This window comes from Nansenia antarctica, assembly GCF_963989245.1.
Source record: "Nansenia antarctica genome assembly, chromosome: 2".
Taxonomy (NCBI): Eukaryota; Metazoa; Chordata; class Actinopteri; order Argentiniformes; family Microstomatidae; genus Nansenia; species Nansenia antarctica.
This window is the reverse complement of record NC_137675.1, coordinates 43,950,511-43,971,998: the sequence shown is the minus strand read 5'-3', so window position 1 is coordinate 43,971,998 and position 21,488 is coordinate 43,950,511. Positions and strand designations below refer to the sequence as shown.

General features: G+C 45.3%; 1 protein-coding gene across 3 annotated transcripts in view; it reads left to right on the top strand.

Annotated features, from left to right (window-relative positions):
* atxn2l (ataxin 2-like) overlaps positions 1-21,488 on the top strand; it is a 58,441-nt gene that overhangs the window by 2,886 nt on the left and 34,067 nt on the right. For all 3 annotated transcript variants that reach the window (XM_080522506.1, XM_080522505.1, XM_080522507.1), the window contains 9 exons: positions 267-388; positions 2,465-2,556; positions 2,661-2,861; positions 4,616-4,944; positions 8,384-8,470; positions 11,182-11,298; positions 12,797-12,874; positions 12,970-13,034; positions 13,829-14,157. In XM_080522506.1, the coding sequence (XP_080378632.1) occupies positions 267-388; positions 2,465-2,556; positions 2,661-2,861; positions 4,616-4,944; positions 8,384-8,470; positions 11,182-11,298; positions 12,797-12,874; positions 12,970-13,034; positions 13,829-14,157 (1,420 nt within the window). The remainder of the gene's footprint in view (positions 1-266; positions 389-2,464; positions 2,557-2,660; positions 2,862-4,615; positions 4,945-8,383; positions 8,471-11,181; positions 11,299-12,796; positions 12,875-12,969; positions 13,035-13,828; positions 14,158-21,488) is intronic.

Below are 21,488 nucleotides of genomic sequence, written 5' to 3'. Positions count from 1 at the left end.
ATAAAATAAAGTGGCAATAGTACAAGACATAAGTGAGACTGTTGGAGAAGTGACAAGTTATGTGAGCCAAGTAAGACAGAATACAATTAGCAGTACAATAGTCATATAAAATAAAATAGTACAAGTAGAAATGTCATGAGTATTGCACTCGGCAGTGGGTGTGAGAGGTAGTATCGAGTAAAGTGACTGTGTGCTTAAGGTTAGGTAGTCCGTGTACATGCGGTGTGCTCGGGGATAATAGTCATTGTAACCCTGCTTGTGTTCAGACACGTTCACGGACACGGCCATCAGCTCGCTGCGGGTGAACGGCGAGCACAGGGAGAAGGTGCTGCAGAGGTGGGACGGAGGAGACAGCAACGGAGAGAGCTACGACCTGGAGAATGACGCGGTGAGGCACACACACACACACACACACACATACACACACCCATCCATCAGAGGACACATCTCAGAGCAAAGGTTCAGAGAATGAACCTAGTACTGAAAGCATAAGGTCACAACTCGCTCTAGTGCACAAAGTATGGTGATTAGTAGACTAAGAGGGAGAGAGACATACAAACATTGAGTTCAGTAGGTGATCTCAGTGTCATACGTTTACATTTGATATTTAGCAGACACTTTGATATTTAGCAGACACTTTTTCATCTAGTCATCATAAGCTAAAATGTATGCTATGCAATGCTAGAAGAAGGAAGTATTATTATTACATTTATTTTATTATTAACAGTAGATGGACTGTACAGAGGGATAGAGTGGGGTGAAGACATTTTCAGGAGGGACATAGATGTAGCCTGAAGAGATGGGGCTTCAGTCTACGGTGGAAGATATAAATCAGAAACAAGGTTTAAATGTAAAAAAAAAAGTAAATGTTCACTAGCATTTTCTGTTATCTTTCTATTCTTTATGAACACGCAACAATGGTCTGAAAAGATAGGCCACAGCGAACATAGGTTTCTGTTAGCAGTCTAAACTGACATGTCTCTCCTGACACAATAGTAATAATGATATTATATTTAGCTCAAATATTGGCGAAAGGAAGCCACATAAATAGTTATTAGACAACCTCCTGGCGCTTGCCTACAACATGTATGGGATGTTCATTGAAAAGCCCCTAGCTGCAGCGTAATGTTGCCACTCCAGTGATATTTATACTTTTCAAGCTACAGAACAACGCCTTGTGTTTACCCATTATATACGATAATAACAGTTTTAGTGGAAAGGTTTATTTAAATTGTATTATTAGTTTCTTTTTTGAATGTTTATTATAGCGGTAACATGGGTTTGATGAACAAGACGCCAGTTTCCCTGGCGAGAACAAGTCCCACCTTTCCCTTCTGGAACCAATGTTCTCCCAATGAGGAAGTGAAACGACCACTGGATTTGGCTTTTAAAAGCTAACCTCGTCTACTATGAAGGTCTTTTAAAAGCTAACCTTGTCTACTATGAAGGTCTTTTAAAAGCTAACCTCGTCTACTATGAAGGTCTTTTAAAAGCTAACCTTGTCTACTATGAAGGTCTTTTAAAAGCTAACCTCGTCTACTATGAAGGTCTTTTAAAAGCTAACCTCGTCTACTATGGCAGTCTTTTAAAAGCTAACCTCGTCTACTATGAAGGTCTTTTAAAAGCTAACCTTGTCTACTATGAAGGTCTTTTAAAAGCTAACCTCGTCTACTATGAAGGTCTTTTAAAAGCTAACCTTGTCTACTATGAAGGTCTTTTAAAAGCTAACCTTGTCTACTATGAAGGTCTTTTAAAAGCTAACCTTGTCTACTATGAAGGTCTTTTAAAAGCTAACCTCGTCTACTATGAAGGTCTTTTAAAAGCTAACCTCGTCTACTATGGCAGTCTTTTAAAAGCTAACCTCGTCTACTATGAAGGTCTTTTAAAAGCTAACCTTGTCTACTATGAAGGTCTTTTAAAAGCTAACCTCGTCTACTATGAAGGTCTTTTAAAAGCTAACCTTGTCTACTATGAAGGTCTTTTAAAAGCTAACCTTGTCTACTATGAAGGTCTTTTAAAAGCTAACCTTGTCTACTATGAAGGTCTTTTAAAAGCTAACCTCGTCTACTATGAAGGTCTTTTAAAAGCTAACCTCGTCTACTATGAAGGTCTTTTAAAAGCTAACCTAGTCTGCTATGGCGGTCTTTTAAAAGCTAACCTATAGCGGACTTTTAAAAGCTAACCTAGTTAAATCACACTGCACTGTTCTTACTGTATAGAATGTTTCAGATGTCAAGATTAGATTATTGTATTCTTCTATCGTCACTTTATTTTGTTGTCGTAGTTTGTGATGTGAGCTGCTGTAACACCTTAATTTCCTGCTCGGGGATCAACGACGTGACTGTAGTATACTGACTGTTCCCTGCCTTCTCTCTCTCTCTCTCTCTCTCTCTCTCTCTCTCTCTCTCTCTCTCTCTCTCTCTCTCTCTCTCTCTCTCTCTCTCTCTCTCTCTCTCTCTCTCAGTCTAACGGCTGGGACGCCAGCGAGATGTTCAAGTACAACGAGGAGACCTACGGAGTCAAGTCAACCTACGACTCCAGCCTCTCCATGTACACGTGAGTCATCCCCCACCGAACCGTACCGTCTGTCTGGGGGTTAAAGCGTTGACAGGGGGACTTAGAGCAACAGTGAACGTGTCTCCCTCCCCCCCCTCCCTCAGTGTTCCTCTGGAGAAGGGCAGTCACGAGGGCTTCCGTCAGCGGGAGGCCCGCGCGGCCCGCCTGGCCAACGAGATCGAGGGCAGTCCCCAGTACCGCCACCGGGTGTCGCTGGAGAACGAGGAGGGCAAGAGCGAGGAGGACAAGTACAGCGCTGTGGTCCGGGAGAGAGAGGACCGGGACAGGGGGAGTCCTGGGTGCAGGTGAGTGTACGCATGCACGCACGCAAACACACACACACACACTTATAGCCACACACACACACACTTATAGCCCCCCACACACACACACTTATAGCCACACGCACGCACACACACACACTTATAGCCGCACACACACACACACACACACACACACACTTATAGCCCCACACACACTTATAGCCACACGCACGCGCACACACACACACTTATAGCCCCACACACACACACACACTTATAGCCCCACACACACACATACTTATAGCCACACACGCACACAGTAGGGCTGCCACAAACGATTATTTTCATAGTCGACTAGTCACCGATTATTTTAACGATTAGTCGACTAATCGGATCATAAATTACAGCTTATCGCACAATTACTCAATCGCTCTTATTTAGCTATAATCTTCTAAATCAGCTTCTAAATTTAGCTTGAAGTTGTTAGTTGTTGTTGTAGGCATGTGCTAACTAAAAATAAAGACAATTAAAATGATTGTTCACTCAAAAATAGATATTTTAATGAACTTTGCAGATTTATTTCTGGCATCACTTGCATGTAATGTAATGTAAAGAGTAGTAGAGAGTGCAAACTGCTGAGTAAAATGAGGTAGGCTAGGCACTAGGCAACCAAAAGAATACAAAAACAAAAATAAATACTTGTACAGAGTACAAAAGTTTTGCTTTGCTTCACTCATCTCTGGCATCAAACATACATTTTAAATGTATTGAATAGTGCTGCAAAATAAAATGAGGTAGGCACTAAGGCAACTAAAAAAGAGCAATTATCCACAAAAAGAAATGTTTGTAGAGAAAAGGTTTGGTCTCAATCAAATAACATAACAAAGAAAAGTGCAGGAGACTGAGCAAAGAAATTGTTTCTCTCCTGTGTGGACTATTCATTCATAGCGAGGAAATGCACGTGGGCATCTTGACAAGATAACTATCCATAGTAGAACGCGCCTTCTTAGCACTGTAACGTTAAGACAACATTTTTAGCTATTTGATAAGTATCGCTTTGATGACAACGTTACAGCACATAACGTAAAATAATGTAAGAAGGCTTTTAACGTAACGATAACGTTAGCCAATAACAAGCTAACTAGCTTACCGAGACGAGCCATCGTCTTCCTCGTCATCTGCCACAAACGTGCTTCCTTTTTAGATGCTCGAGCATCATAGACGTGCTGCCATGATAAGCGAGTTTAGCTTTGCAAATTGTACATTTTACATAGTTTTTTTCAACATTGTGGTTGAAATGCTCCCACACTTTAGAGGTACGAGGACGGGAAGACATTTCTCTGTTTGTTTTTCCGGGGACGTCACGTGTGCCCCGGATGACCGACACTGCGCATGTACATCAAAGACACTGGGAGACGCTAGCCAGTGGCAGCTTCAGGGAAGAAAAACGAATGCTTATCGCTTATTTCAGCTCCAAAAAAACATGCGACGACGTCGATTACCAAATATGTCGGCGATGATTTTGGTAATCGACGTCGTCGCGACTAGTCGACTAATCGTGGCAGCCCTAGCACACACACACACACACACACACTTATAGCCACACACACACACTTATAGCCACACACACACGCACTTATAGCCACACACCCACTTATATCCACAAACACACACCCAGGTTGCATTGCTCAGTTGCCAGGTCGTTTCAAACAATTGTGCCTGATTTTCTTGGATCAAATAGGAGAGTGCATTCTTACCTGTTGTGTTTTTATACGTTTCTCTCTTGTTTCTCTCAGGGAGGGCAGATACATTCCCCTGCCCCAGAGGGCCAGAGAGATGGCCATGCCCCCAGGCAGCATGAGAGGAGGCCCTTCCTCCGCTCCTCTGCCCAATCGAACCGGTGGCGCGCCGAACTCCTCCAGACCCGCCCCCCCGAGCTCCTCCTCCTCCCCCAGGCCCTCCTCTGACAGGAGCAGCCCGTTGTCCGTCAGAGGAGCCTACTCCCCCCACCCCTCCCAGAGCAGCCCCCCAGCCAGCAGCCCTCCCTCCTCCAGTCACCCGCTACCTCACTCCCTGTCTCACCCGCAGGCTCTCGCTGACGCCACGCGCTCCTCAGTCAACGGAGGTAAGGCTAACCGTAACCCTAAAGCCTGCCTCGGTTTGTCTGTTTATTAGGATCCTCATTAGCTAACGCCATGACATTAGCTAGTCTTCCTGGGGTCCGACACAAAAATCATATTTGGACAATTGTCAACATTATATACATACAGACAATTGAAAACATACTTACATCATGATAACAAAAGAAAGGAATTAAATAAATAAAGAAAGAAAAACCAAAGAAAATAAATGAAACAACAGATAAGCAAACAATCTACTGTCTATCATCTACTGTTCATTCAGAGTTAATTGTATTAAGTGCTCTTTTATTGTTTTCTTGAAAGTGCCTCTAGAATTAGTTTTACTAACATGCTTGGGTAAGGAGTTCCATCCTGTAATGGCTCTGAAAATTACAGTAGATTTTAGTAGATTTGACCTAGGTCTAGGTGGTAAGAGATGGCCTGAAATGGCCTGTCTGGTCAGATTGTTATTTTCATTTCTGATAGGTGCTACTTTTCTGACCAAGTAGTGTATGTCACATCATGTCTGTGACGGAACACTGCGAGCGCATCTCCAGGGCGCAGTTGTTGAAAACATTTAATCTGGATCAGAACGATCCCTGTTCTTTTTTCTTTTTTTTGCTAAGCAGGATCCAGATCTATCTGGGTGATTTTTAAAATTGTATAGGGGGAAATCAGCCAGCTCGAAAGAGTCAAGGATCATTCTGATCCAGATGAAACGTTTTGATCAACCGGGCCCTGGTGGAAGCCTTATTTATTTATTTTTTACATATTTTGACAAATTAGACATACAACTTTTCATTTGTTTTCTCAAATACGTTTGCAGCTATAATGACATACCCCTAGTGTTGGTCGTATCAGCTAATGTGAAGAGTCTTTGTGTGGAAACATCTTGACAAGTGTAGGGTCTACCATGTGCTTTGCTGAAGAAATAGAGGTTAAGATATGTTGGAATGCCAGCCTAGTGAGCTGCTTTTCCGGCGCAGGAATTTAGAACTGTTCTCAACATTCTAATGATATTAAGGCGTAGGCTCCACGATGACGGTGATTGGATCTCTGTGAGGGAGTTTCTCTGTGAGGGTGTTTCCGTATTGTGGGGTCGGCGATACGGGAGCATGTGTTGAAAACGATCAAGTAGAGTCACTGGATAAAAGCATCTACTAAATAGCAAAAATGTAAATGTACATTTAAATATGATACGTCTGTATGGTGTAAGTCATGGCTAGTCACTGCTGTCTCAATGTCCACACTTGTACACGACTTAGAACGCACGGCCAATGAAGTGCAGGATTTTAGCAGGATTTTATTGCCCTTGATTTTATTGTTGATTCTCAACAGACCCGTCCCTCTTGCTGAACCAGCCATCATCCCTCAACAAGCCGGATTCCGACCTGGCAAATCTACAACAAGCCAACTCCTGAACCTCACTCAAAATATTGAGGACGGATTTCAGAAAGGACTGGTAACAGGAGCCGTCTTTGTTGATCTGTCTGCCGCATATGACACTGTGAACCACCGCCTCCTCCTAAAAAAGATCTTGGAGTTGACGAAAGACCTGGCACTCACAGACCTCATTGGAGCCCTGCTGAAAGACAGGCGCTTCTTTGTTGTCCTGAATAACAAGCAGAGCCGCTGGTGACGACAACGGAATGGCCTACCTCAAGGTAGTGTGCTGGCCCCACTACTATATAACATCTACACCAACAACCAGCCAATGGACCAGAACACTGAGAACACACAGAACACATCTATGCCGACGATCTATGTGTAACATCCCAAGAGAACTCGTTCGAAGCAATAGAAGCAAACCTCACCACAGCCCTAGATGAGCTACTACAAGTGCAACCACCTACATGCCAACCCTGCAAAGACCCAAGTCTGTTCCTTCCATCTCAGGAACCGTGAAGCCGACCGACCACTCAACATCAAATGGTCTGGAACACCACTTAAGCCCTGTACTCATGGCCTGTCTACCTTGGAGTAACCCTGGATCGTACTCTCCTTGAAGGAGCACATCAATACCACAAAATCCAAAGTCGGCTCCCGAAACAATATCCTACGGAAACTGACCAACTCCAAATGGGGAGCCACAGCACACACATTACGATCCACTGCTCTGGCCCTGTGCTATTCCTCTGCGGAATATGCATGTCCTGTCTGGGAGAGGTCAACACATGCCAAGAAACTTGACTCGGCATTGAACAACACCTGCCGCCTGATCACTGGCTGCCTGAAACCCACCAACACAAGCAACCTGCATCTCCTCGCTGGCATTGCCCCCTAAGTGTGTGTGTGTGAGAGAGCTTCACGCGACACACTGTTGCCGTGGCAAGTGAATACCGAACACAGAGAGAGAGAGGGAGAAATCACTGGAAAAATACTGCTATTCACCTGATGTTCTTATTAACATCTGATGTAACTTATTAACATAATATAATTATAGTCTACGTGGGGTTGCTGCTTTCAAACAGATAGCGGAAGTGTTGATTTAAAAAGAAATACATATGTACACATTGAAACTGTAGTCTATGTTGCTCGTAGATCATTTTCACATCGGCCTCACACGCTGAGGAATAGGCGACCCTCTCGACTCTCTAGCGAGCGAGCAGTAGACGTCAGCGTCAGGCGCGCGTGAGAGCACCTCTCATGCAGCCTTTTGGGATGCTCTAACCTGTTAAGATGGACGCCTAAATGAGACTCACGCGTCGGTAAGGTAAGGTCGACGCAGCGTATGTCATTTAGCCCTGAGGCTCCGGAAGAGGCCTCGCCTTTTGGACGGCATCGGTTCGAACAGGCTGGGGATCTTTAATGATCCTCCGGGCTATGCCGACAATCCGTTTGTCGTATATGTATCCTGGACGGAGGGAAGCTTTTACATCCAGTGATGCGTGTTATGGAAATATTTAAGTATCTAAATATAAAATAGCAGAAGGTAGCCTGGTTTCTTCAGATTGTATAGAAAAGGTATTTAATTATCTTTTGCAAAAGGAGAACAGTTTACAAGCATGTTAAGACAAGTCTTTAACAGTGAAACGTCTCAGGAAAGTCTAGACACAGGGGGGGACATGTACAAAATGTCTTATTAAAACCCATAGTTTTCCCTTACATGCGCTCGGCTCTCTACGCCACCCTCTGCAGCGCTGTGCGGTTGCCACGCCCAGGCGGTGATGTGCCCAGTCAGGACACTCTGGGTTAGTCGCTGCCGGACCCTGTCTCTGACCCCTCACGGCTGGGGCGGGTCTCTCTCTCTCTCGTTAGTTCCACTCACACTGCTCCTCTCCGCGGTGACCGGGGGAGAGGACTCTGACACCTGTGCTCTTCCCTCTTTTGTACTCGTGAATGCACTTTCCCAAGTTGTGTGCGTGCACGTGTCCGTGCGTGCGTGTGTCTTTTTAATATATTTTTAAGGATGTTCACTGTATACTCCCCTCCTCCGTGTTTCAGTGTCGTCCAGAACTTCCCCCAAATCCCAGAGACCCGTACAGGCCAACCGAACTCTCCGCACCCCAAACTCCCAGTCCACGCCAGCAGGTAAACTCATGCATGGACGCACAGACAGACAGGCTTCATAGACACAGACAGACAGGCTTCATAGACACAGACAGACAGGCTCCATAGGCACAGACAGGCTCCATAGACACAGACAGACAGACAGGCTCCATAGACACAGACAGACAGACAGGCTCCATAGGCGCAGACAGACAGACAGGCTCCATAGACACAGACAGACAGGCTCCATAGACACAGACAGACAGACAGGCTCCATAGGCACAGACAGACAGACAGGCTCCATAGGCGCAGACAGACAGGCTCCATAGGCACAGACAGACAGACTCCATAGACGCAGACAGACAGACAGACAGGCTCCATAGGCACAGACAGACAGGCTCCATAGGCACAGACAGACAGACTCCATAGACGCAGACAGACAGACAGACAGGCTCCATAGGCACAGACAGACAGACAGGCTCCATAGGCACAGACAGACAGGCTCCATAGACACAGACAGACAGACAGGCTCCATAGGCACAGACAGACAGGCTCCATAGACACAGACAGACAGACAGACAGACAGACAGACTCCATAGACACAGACAGGCAGACAGACAGGCTCCATAGACACACAGACAGACTCCATAGACACAGACAGACAGACAGACTCCATAGGCACAGACAGACAGACAGACAGACTCCATAGGCACAGACAGACAGACTCCATAGACACAGACAGGCAGGCTCCATAGACACAGACAGACAGACAGACAGGCTCCATAGACACAGACAGACAGGCTCCATAGGCACAGACAGACAGACTCCATAGACACAGACAGACAGACAGACAGGTTCCATAGACGCAGACAGACAGACAGGCTCCATAGACACAGACAGACAGGCTCCATAGACACAGACAGACAGACAGACAGGTTCCATAGACGCAGACAGACAGACAGGCTCCATAGACACAGACAGACAGACTCCATAGACGCAGACAGACAGACAGGCTCCATAGACACAGACAGACAGACAGACAGACAGACAGGCTCCATAGACACAGACAGGCTCCATAGGCACAGACAGACAGACAGGCTCCATAGACACAGATAGACAGACAGACAGGCTCCATAGGCACAGACAGACAGGCTCCATAGGCACAGACAGACAGACTCCATAGACGCAGACAGACAGACAGACAGGCTCCATAGGCACAGACAGACAGACAGGCTCCATAGGCGCAGACAGACAGACAGGCTCCATAGGCGCAGACAGACAGACAGACAGGCTCCATAGGCACAGATAGACAGACAGGCTCCATAGGCACAGACAGACAGACAGGCTCCATAGGCACAGACAGACAGACAGGCTCCATAGACACAGATAGACAGACAGACAGGCTCCATAGACACAGACAGGCTCCATAGACGCAGACAGACAGACAGGCTCCATAGGCACAGACAGACAGACAGGCTCCATAGGCACAGACAGACAGACTCCATAGACGCAGACAGACAGACAGACAGACAGGCTCCATAGACACAGACAGGCTCCATAGACGCAGACAGACAGACAGGCTCCATAGGCACAGACAGACAGACAGGCTCCATAGGCACAGACAGACAGACTCCATAGACGCAGACAGACAGACAGGCTCCATAGACACAGACAGACAGACAGGCTCCATAGGCACAGACAGACAGACAGACAGGCTCCATAGGCGCAGACAGACACACAGACAGACAGGCTCCATAGACACAGACAGGCTCCATAGACACAGACAGACAGACAGGCTCCATAGACACAGACAGACAGGCTCCATAGACACAGACAGACAGACAGACAGGCTCCATAGGCGCAGACAGACACACAGACAGACAGGCTCCATAGACACAGACAGGCTCCATAGACACAGACAGACAGGCTCCATAGACACAGACAGACAGACAGGCTCCATAGACACAGACAGACAGGCTCCATAGACACAGACAGACAGACAGGCTCCATAGACACAGACAGACAGGCTCCATAGACACAGACAGACAGACAGGCTCCATAGGCGCAGACAGACAGGCTCCATAGGCACAGACAGACAGACTCCATAGACGCAGACAGACAGACAGACAGGCTCCATAGGCACAGACAGACAGACAGGCTCCATAGGCACAGACAGACAGACAGGCTCCATAGGCGCAGACAGACAGACAGGCTCCATAGGCGCAGACAGACAGACAGGCTCCATAGGCGCAGACAGACAGACAGGCTCCATAGGCGCAGACAGACAGACAGGCTCCATAGGCGCAGACAGACAGACAGGCTCCATAGGCGCAGACAGACAGACAGACAGACAGACAGACAGGCTCCATAGGCGCAGACAGACAGACAGGCTCCATAGGCGCAGACAGACAGACAGGCTCCATAGGCACAGACAGGCTCCATAGGCACAGACAGACAGACAGGCTCCATAGGCGCAGACAGACAGACAGGCTCCATAGGCACAGACAGGCTCCATAGGCACAGACAGACAGACAGGCTCCATAGGCGCAGACAGACAGACAGGCTCCATAGGCGCAGACAGACAGACAGGCTCCATAGGCGCAGACAGACAGACAGGCTCCATAGGCACAGACAGACAGACAGGCTCCATAGGTGCAGACAGACAGGCTCCATAGGCACAGACAAGGCTCCATAGGCATAGGACAACATTCATGTTATTGACATGTCACATTCCCATCCCCCCCCCCCCCCAGTCTCTCGCTCTCCCAAACCAGATGCCCCCCCTCAGGACCCTCCTGCCTACCTGGACACCTCAGTCACCGCGGCGACCCCTAAGCCCACTGGCCCCATCCCTCTGTTCCCTGTTGATGGTGAGAGCTCATTATGATGATGATGATGATGACGACGACGACGACTTCAGCCAATGACCACTACGTTGTATTCCTCTGTCCCGATTCTCTGGCCTTTTTCCCCCTGAAGAGTTTACATTTACATTTACATTTTTGGCATTTAGCAGACGTCTTATTCCAAAGCGACTTACAATCAATACATTTGACTAAGCAAGTGAATCATCAGTTCACCAGTCGTAGCAGGAAGAGTAATCTAGCTCAGGCCCGGGGCCATTGGCAGTCTCTGTGATAGAAGGGAAAAACTGAAAAACAATTATATTATAGGAGCAGTGAAGGTGTAACCTGAAGTGCTGAGCTATTTACAGCAAGTTTGCACCATTCCATACACAGAGTTGTTTCTATACAATTGACTTACATGACATAAGGTAATGAATAAAGGTGGTCTACAGTATTAATCTCATGGTACAAATCTCAGGTCATAATCTACATCTTTCCTAGCAGATGGACCTGGTTCAATCTCATTAAAAACAAAAACATTTAAAAAAATAATCTCATATTTCTGTTACCAGCTCACCTATTAAAGGTGAGACGATTGACAATATCAAAAACATGCTTGTACACACATATAACTTAATCACAACACAAGTTATTGTTACTGGCCCCAAATTGTTTTAGAAATGATTGAGAATAGAGACATGGTTGACATACTTAAACTAGCAGTTGTACCCTTTAACGTTCGCTAACTAGCTTGTTAGAGTTAGCTTCACAATCGCGGGTGATGTTAGGTCGGGTTTTTCACTAAAATAACATGTTAGAACATGTTTCTATTAACACAACATGACATGGACTTGTTCATTAATTTGAACCAACAGTATTATGGCGTTTATACAGTTTGTTTAACATTAATGCAAGGTTTTAACATTAACGTTACTCCATGGCTTGTTTATTGAGGAACTATTCAGGCTACTACCTAGAGCAGAAACCTTGATGTCCCGCTCAACTAGCGCCTGGCTAGAGCCGGGAGGATTTTGAGTTACCATTGTGTGGATAAAAATGACAAAACGTGTTTCAGATTTAATTTTCAGGGGCAAAAGCCAGGTTTTTTAAGCCAGGTATGGCGAGTGTCATAAATTGCCATACCAAAACGAGCCACAGACTTTTAATGAATAGATTGAAGAGACACTAATTCATTCATTCACTAATTTCATTCGAGATACAAAAAAACTTTAATTCCAGGATTTTCAAGATCCCTCTCCCTGCGAGTAGTCAGGTCCACTTTCCCCCAACTAGTGCGCCTCTGGTGAGGATCAATATGTGATGTAGGATGGACAGACCGGAAATGGGCTACTACTGGGGGAATGTTGATCACGCTAGAAATGAGCTGCCCATTCGTGTTTTATTCTTCTGTCTCATCTGCATTATCATCTTCTCTCTCTCTCTCTCTCTCTCTCTCTCTCTCTCTCTCTCTCTCTCTCTCTCTCTCTCTCTCTCTCTCTCTCTCTCTCTCTCTCTCTCTCAGTGAATGAGATCCTCAGTGCAGCAGCTAAAGAGAGGGCAGAGGGCCCGGGCAGTCCACAGGAGGGCAAGAGCAGCAAAGGTAAGCTTCCTCTCCATCTCTCCTTCCTCCCTCTCCATCTCTCACACTATGTGTGTGTGTCTTATTTGTCTTGTTTCCCTCCTCTCTCCTCTCAGCTCCCTCAGTCCAGCAGAGGTCGTCACACCTGGAGGACCTTCGGAAATTTAGCAAAGAGTTCAGGGTCAGTGTGTGTGTCTGCGCTGTGTAGGGGTGCAACGGTTCAGTTGGTCCACGGTTCGGTGTGAACCTCCGTTTTGGGGTCACGGTTTCGGTACGTGTTTTTGTGCGTAAGGAGAAAAAAAAATCCTACTTTTTATTTACAAACTGTTTTTTGTATGTAAACCGATAGCCGATTACCGATAGCCTCCGGACAACAATAACAATGAATCCATTCCACAAAGTATACATATTAAGAGAGCTATTTATAGTGGTTTCACGTATGCAAGTGGTTTACGGTTTCACCAACTGCAGTCACAAATGTGCCTCTTAGGCTTGCCGACTGGTATAGGAAAGATAGAAATGAAAGTAAAGATGCACTTTAGCTATGAGAGCTGTGTGTGCATTGTGCGCATATTATGTGCATATACGACACGCATGAAGCATTTCTGCAACACGCGTTTCTGTTCACAGTTTTCATTCCCTCATCGCTGTATTCAATGCCAAAACCAGAATGAATGACCCCACAATGCAGATTTGTAGCAATCCGGGGCTTCCTCAAACTGTTGCCATGTTCTCAACTCCGCTCGCCATGAACAAACATTTGAGAAGAAGAAGCAACTGGGTTAAACAACTCTGTACCATCCAAAATAAAATCGAGAACCGTTGCACCCCTAGCGCTGTGTGTCACTCCCACTCTCACACACACACACACACACACACACACACACACACACACACACATCATTCAACTGTTGTTACTGTTTCTCTCTTGTGTTCATCCCCATTCTGTCTCTCCCCCCCCCCCCCCCCCCGTAGCTTCAGCCCAGCTCCTCCCCTTCTGCTGGCCCCGCCTCTGAATCCTCCCAGTCCCTTCCCGCCCAGCCCTCCCCAGCTGACTCCGCCCCCACTGCCGCCGAGCCTAAACCCGCCCCCGCCCACAATCCCTCACAGGATCCCCAAGCTGCAGAGGGCTCTGCGGCTTCCCTCCCCCCCGCCAGCCCTCCTACCCCCACCCTGGCTCCCACCACCGCCACCCAGTCTGCTGGCCCAGACAGGCAATCACCAGGGATGCCCCAGCCAGCCAGGACCCCCGGCAGCGAGGACCCCCGCCAGGAGGGCGGTGAGAGAGGAGAAGGCGTGACTGAGTGAGTACAGCCAACGCCCAGGGAGATGGGGGGGGGGGGGGCTGCCTTTCAATGTTACAGTGGGGGAAATAAATATTCAACACCTCAACCTTTTTTTATGGTTATAAATATATCTATTCACATGACATGTAGACCAGACATTGGTATTAACTCAAGAAAACTACACAGCTAATGAAATTGTTACATTGCAATCCATAATGCTTAAGTCTATGCAATAAAGTTGAATGACACAGGAAAACACTATTGAACACAGTAAGAAAAAGCACTAAACCAACTTATTCCACTAATGAGTACTCCTACCTGTGCTAGTTAGAATCAGCTGGGTTAGTGCATGTTGGTGGGTAAGTACTTCCACTCTTTGAAAAAGGGTTCCCCACTCGGGATGCACCGAAGGTTTGGCCACCGATGTATTCGGCCGAATAATAGCAAAAAAAGCACCTTCGATATTCAGCCGAATGTGTGAAAAGACAGAATGTTTACCGCCGAGTAGCAGGGTTTTACAGGTGAATAGTAGCAGGGTTATACAGGTGAATAGTAGCAGGGTTATACAGGTGAATAGTAGCAGGGTTTTACAGGTGAATAGTAGCAGGGTTATACAGGTGAATAGTAGCAGGATTATACAGGTGAATAGTAGCACGGTTATACAGGTGAATAGTAGCAGGGTTATACAGGTGAATAGTAGCAGAGTTATACAGGTGAATAGTAGCAGGGTTATACAGGTGAATAGTAGCAGAGTTATACAGGTGAATAGTAGCAGGGTTATACAGGTGAATAGTAGCAGGGTTATACAGGTGAATAGTAGCAGGGTTATACAGGTGAATAGTAGCAGAGTTATACAGGTGAATAGTAGCAGGGTTATACAGGTGAATAGTAGCAGGGTTATACAGGTGAATAGTAGCAGGGTTATACAGGTGAATAGTAGCAGGGTTATACAGGTGAATAGTAGCAGGGTTATACAGGTGAATAGTAGCAGGGTTATACAGGTGAATAGTAGCACGGTTATACAGGTGAATAGTAGCAGAGTTATACAGGTGAATAGTAGCAGGGTTATACAGGTGAATAGTAGCAGGGTTATACAGGTGAATAGTAGCAGGGTTATACAGGTGAATAGTAGCAGGGTTATACAGGTGAATAGTAGCAGGGTTATACAGGTGAATAGTAGCAGGGTTATGCAGGTGAATAGTAGCAGGGTTATACAGGTGAATAGTAGCAGGGTTTTACAGGTGAATAGTAGCAGGGTTATACAGGTGAATAGTAGCAGGGTTTTACAGGTGAATAGTAGCAGAGTTATACAGGTGAATAGTAGCAGGGTTATACAGGTGAATAGTAGCAGGGTTATACAGGTGAATAGTAGCAGGGTTATACAGGTGAATAGTAGCAGGGTTATACAGGTGAATAGTAGCAGAGTTATACAGGTGAGTAGTAGCAGGGTTATACAGGTGAATAGTAGCAGGGTTATACAGGTGAATAGTAGCACGGTTATACAGGTGAATAGTAGCAGGGTTATACAGGTGAATAGTAGCAGAGTTATACAGGTGAATAGTAGCAGGTAGGGGTGTAACGGATCACCTAACTCACGGATCGGATCGTGTCACGGATTTTGAGTCACGGATCGGATCATTTTTCGGATCAACACAAAACATTTTTTTTTTTAAATAAAAACAACATTTTCCTTGAATTCTGTAAAAAGAGGATGCATTTGCTAATTCGCCGACAATTAGGATCCTCTCCTTTTCATAGAGGTCGGGCACAACCTTCTCACTGAAGTGGGGGCGCGAGGGGATTTTGTAACGTGGCTCAAGCACATTGATCATATTTTGAAACCCTCCGTTCTCCACAACGGAGTATGGCCTCATGTCTGCCGCGATAAACTTCCCAATTGAATTGGTAATGGCTTTAGCCCGGTCTGAGTCTGCAGGAATCGTCTGTTTAAATGACGTTTGGAGAAGTTGTTGTTGAGCTACTTTTTTCTTGCCCCCCGTCATCAACACACCAGGGTGATGTCGCGTTAAATGTGTGGCCATGCTTGACGTATTGCCTGCCTCATAAGATTTCCGCGTGGCACAATGCCTACACACCGTAACTTTCCCTCCTTCCATCATTATTATAAGTAACAGGGAAGCCAAAGTGCTCCCATACATGTGATTTCAATGACGAGGGAGGCCTTTCCAGTTCGCCAACGTTGCTAGCACTCGCCATGATACTTGTTGCTGTGGATTCCCAGCTTCACGTGGAGTGAGTACGTAACAGAGTACTTTTTTTGTGTGTTTACACAATCACCCAGGCTGCTTAGCGGGTGATATGACGTGATATAAGTGGGACAGAGATGAGTGAATGAATGTTGTTGTCAACTCAGTACACATGCAGAGAGTGAGAATAAAGCGCACATGATTGTTTTTCTACCGGTTACATTTGAATGAATGAATGAATGGTCTTTATTGTCATTGCTACAGCACAGGTACCAAACAACGAAATTTAGGAGGGGTGGCTCCCCTGGTGTTAGAAAAAAAAAAAAAAAAACGATTTTGCTATTGATCCGCGGTACACATGCGTTCCGAACCGTGGAGGGCGATCCGAACGGATCACGGATTATCCGTGATCCGTTACACCCCTAGTAGCAGGGTTATACAGGTGAATAGTAGCAGGGTTTTTCCTGCATAGAGAATTATGAGGCGGCCGTCTCCGTCATACTACTTGCCGCCTCCAGCTCTCTACAAAACTCTGACGGTCATATTTTCTACAAGCTTCATTTCTAACTGTAATTGTGGCACTGCGCTGACGTGGTGGCGGGGGCACTATTTAACCCTAACGCTGGTGGCGCTGTACTGCAAACAAGCTTAGCTTAGCTTTCGTGTTTGCTAGCGAAATAGCTGTGCACGTAAAGACAAAACAGGGAGCCAGCCAGCAACATGTTGCGTCCTGGCCTTGGCACTCGTCGCTTTGTCAACTGTCAGAACAGTCTTCTAGGTCGAAACGTTATTTCATTTAAAAGATCCTGGAAGTCACATTAGTTGGCTTGCTGTTCCATTATCCAGAATGACAAGTTGAGCCTATACTAGCGTTAGTCAGTGCTACTTTTAAAACCTGTTCTTCCGAACGGGCACACTGGTGGATCAAGACCCCCGTTTATAACACATACCGTATTTTCCGGACTATAAGTCGCTCCGGAGTATAAGTCGCATCAGTCAAAAAACGCAACATTAAGAGGAAAAACCATATATAAGTCGCACTGGACTAAGTCGCATTTATTTAGAAATATATTTCACAAAATCTAAGACCAAGAACAGACATGTAATCTGGAAAGGCAAGTTTATTCAACTACACAATAGGACACAGAACAACAGGCTGAATAGAAGTCAGGCATGTTAACATAACACATTAACAGTTATTCAGCAACACAATAGCATAAAGATCATACCTGGGAGGCTGAATAGGCTAAATGAACATAACAAGCCAGCGAGTCCAACAAGCAAGTTACCAGTAAGCAAGTTCACCAAGCTACCGTTTGCTTAGCTTCAACAAGCTAATGTTTTAGATAACTTCTTCAGGGGAAATAGGAGCAGCATATAGTTGTCACAAGCCCAGAGCGCCCTCTGTCGGCTGTAGACGGTAATGTTTACTCCTTGGTTCATGTCAGTCAGTATGAAATTATATATATATATTGACATATAAGTCGCACCTGACTATAAGTCGCAGGACCAGCCAAACTATGAAAAAAAGAGCGACTTATAGTCCGGAAAATACGGTATATAACAATATAACAGATATAAAGAGCTTACCTTTATCAATAATGTTAATCGATGTCGCAAACGATTCATTAAATTCTCTGCTACGCGACCATATTGATTTTTTTCTCGGCCGGAAAATACACTGCGAGTCACACGCTCTTGTTTACAGATACGTCACATAGCAAAACCGAGCATGCTTGGATTCAACCGCCGAATTTCGATATCATTGGTCCTCGAAAGTCATTTTTTTCGCCTCTGCTCGACTCTATTGGCTCTAACGCTTCAAATGAGGTGTCAATCATGACATTCTGAACAATGGTTCTGGGAGAAAAATCACTGCGTAATCTGACCTGGTGTGAAAAAGAGGTGGGTGCGCCATACGCGCACGCAGCCAAGCATGGAGGAAGGCCCTGCTGCTGGGAAATGGAGTCAAAAGAGCCGGATTTCGATTCAATTCATCCCTATAGTGATTATGTCAATGAAATATAATCCATTTTACAGTCTTGATACATGAGAAAGTCTGATACACTGATGTGTCCAAATGGCACAATTTGGTTTTCCGCCTAAACATACCTGTACTAAAACAGGTACAAAGTTTCACTGGTTTACATTACTATCATCTACTTTGGCAGAAGTACTAATCAGACCCTGGAGTACTGATTCCTAGATGATTTGGGCTTATTCAGTCAGGTTTCCAAGCTGATATTCACTCTAAAAGCAGTTTTTTCTTTAGGCGGAGAGTGAATTTGAGATTTTTCACAATGTTCTAGCTCTATTTACTCTGACACAGTAACATATATTTTGATTCTGACACTTCTACTGTCACCCCACATGTGTTAGCTATCATTTGATACCAAGATGATTATGAAGGCCCTTGTGATTGTGGAGATATTCTATATTCACTGTGGGCATGTCATTTCGGGCAGAAAACCTGAAAAATACAATGGATAAGAAGTGGTTTGGGTTTATACAGGCAAAAAATATATTTTTCATGTAGTGGTCAATTTTGAGATTTTTTGATATTTTGCTTCTTTAACGTGTATTCTTTCAGTCCAATAGAAAGAAAATGTCCAAAATAAATATGAGTGCTTATTTTATGATGCTTTGTGTAGTTGCGTCTGTATATTTCTCCTAACTTCGCCAAAAGTTAGCATTCTTACGCATTCCGAAGCTCCGCAACCATATCGTTTACAGTGTTGTGTTTGGTGTCATTGGAAAGCTAGTGCTGTGGAGCACAATGCTATCTTATCCAAATATGATAAGTGTGTAAATATTCCTGTGTGTCAGCAACCAATCGTGAAAGTATCCAGGGGGATTTAACTCTCAGAGCGAGATCTCATTGGTCAATGTTGATTTCCGACAACGAGATTGGTTCAGACGCATCACGTGATATCCTCTTTGACGCCACCCCGACTTGCTACCGCGCGTAAGTTGAAAAGTAGATGACAAAATGTCATGTAAAACAAGCCGAATTGCCTCTCACAAGAGAAAATATCAACGTCTGCGAGATCGGAACAAGAAAAGAAACGGGGAGAAAATAAAAAGTTACTGGATAATGGAGAGGATAACAGGAGAAAGTGCTTCAGCGCGAAAGCTGTCACTGGGTCCTGTGGCGGGGAGCAGAGTGGTCCCTTGCGCAACGCAACAGTGGCTGCTTGTTCACGTTGGAAAACTGAACGAATTGGTTGGTGAGTTGATTTGTCCCAGTTGTTTAGCAACAGGGCTGAAAATCAATGTTGATGCGCAGAACCGGGGGTTCTGTACGAGTTTGCTGCTGGAGTGCAGTTTGTGCGCCAGGGATGCTTATCGCAAAAGCGTCTATACATCTCCGCGGCTCCAAGATGCGACCAGGGAAGACGGCCTTATTGTAATGCATGAAGGTTTATACAGTATATCTCAAAAGTGAGTACACCCTTTAGATTTTTGCAAATATTCTGTTATATCCTTTCAGGGGATAACATTATCCTACTGAAACTTTGATATAACTTAAAGTAGTATAACAGTATAGATTTATTGTCCTTTGAAAATTACTCAGTACACAGCTGTTAATGTCTAAACAGCTGGCAACAAAAGTGAGTACACCCCATAGTGAACATGTCCTAATTGTGCCCAATGATGTTGTTTTCCCGCCCTGGTGTCATGTGACTCGTTAGTGTTACAAGGATTCAGGTGTAAATGATAAGCAGGGCTGTTAAATTTGGTGTTTTGGGCACAATTCTCTCTGAATGCTGGACAACATGGCACCTCATGGCAAGGAACTCTCTGGGCGGCTGAAAAAATATATTATTATTGCGCTTCACAAAGATGGCCTTGGCTATAAGAAGATTGCCAACACCCTGAAAATGAGTTGCAGCACAGTGGCTAAGATCATACAGCGGTTTTCCAGGACAGGTTCCACTCGGAACAGGCCTCGCCAGGGTCGACCAAAGAAGTTGAGTCCACGTGCTCAGCGTCATATCCAGAGGTTGGTTTCCAAAAATAGACGTGCGAGTGCTTCCAGCATTGCTGCAGAGGTTGCAGAAGTGGGATGTCAGCCTGTCAGTGCCCAGACCATACGCAGGGATTAAAGTTCTCCGTCACTACGACGGATTTCCGTCAATTTATTCCAAGTTGCGACGGATTTATTCCAAGTTGTGACAGATTTTACCTGGTGTAATATGATTTGTAGAGGCATACAATCTATTTTGATGTTGGTATTAGTAGGGGTGTAACGATACATCGATTCATTGACTAACGATCTGATTACATCGACGCAATGTAAAAATATCGATCTATATCGTCATCTTATGCGCGCAGAGAGAGAGAGAGACTTGAAAAAGATACGAATGTTTTTCATTTTTGATGAGAGACAGTAAGTCTATCCCTTTTAATATATATTTTGGAACATCTCTCTGAACCAGGGACGTTAACATACTCGCGTTCGCAATGTGTGACTCGCATTCACCGTGTGTGACTGTCTACTGGCTCGGCTCCACTTCTCGGCTCCTCCTCCTCTCGCGTTCGGCAATCTCCGGTGATCTTCGGAAATGTTCGGCTTGTGTGAGTGCGTCTAATAAGAGTGCGTCTAACGGGAGTCTAATGGGCGAATACATTGACCGTTTTGGACACCAAAGATATTTTTTAACATCTACTCTTCAAGGCGAATCCAGTCAGACCAATATCAGACCTGCTGGACGTGTGTGGACGTGTGTGTGTGTGTGTGTGTGTGTGTGTGTGTGACTGGATGTCTCTCTGAACCTGTGTGTGTGTGTGTGTGTGTGTGTGTGTGTGTGTGTGTGTGTTAATGAGCTGTATGTTAATTACCACTTATTACAATTGATAATTGTGTTAGATTGGCATATGATATCGCGTCATATCGATCATATCGTCATATCGATCTTGAATCGAATCGAATCGAAATCGTATCGTGACTGACATTGTGAAATCGTCAAACATTGTATCGTCATACAAACAAATCGATATAATATCGTATCGTGATGAAGCTGGTGATTTACACCCCTAGGTATTAGGTATATAAATGATATATAATAGCCTATATAGCCTACATATAGGCCTTTATTGGCTACAACTATGCGACAGTAACAGAGCGGGGTGCACTGACGC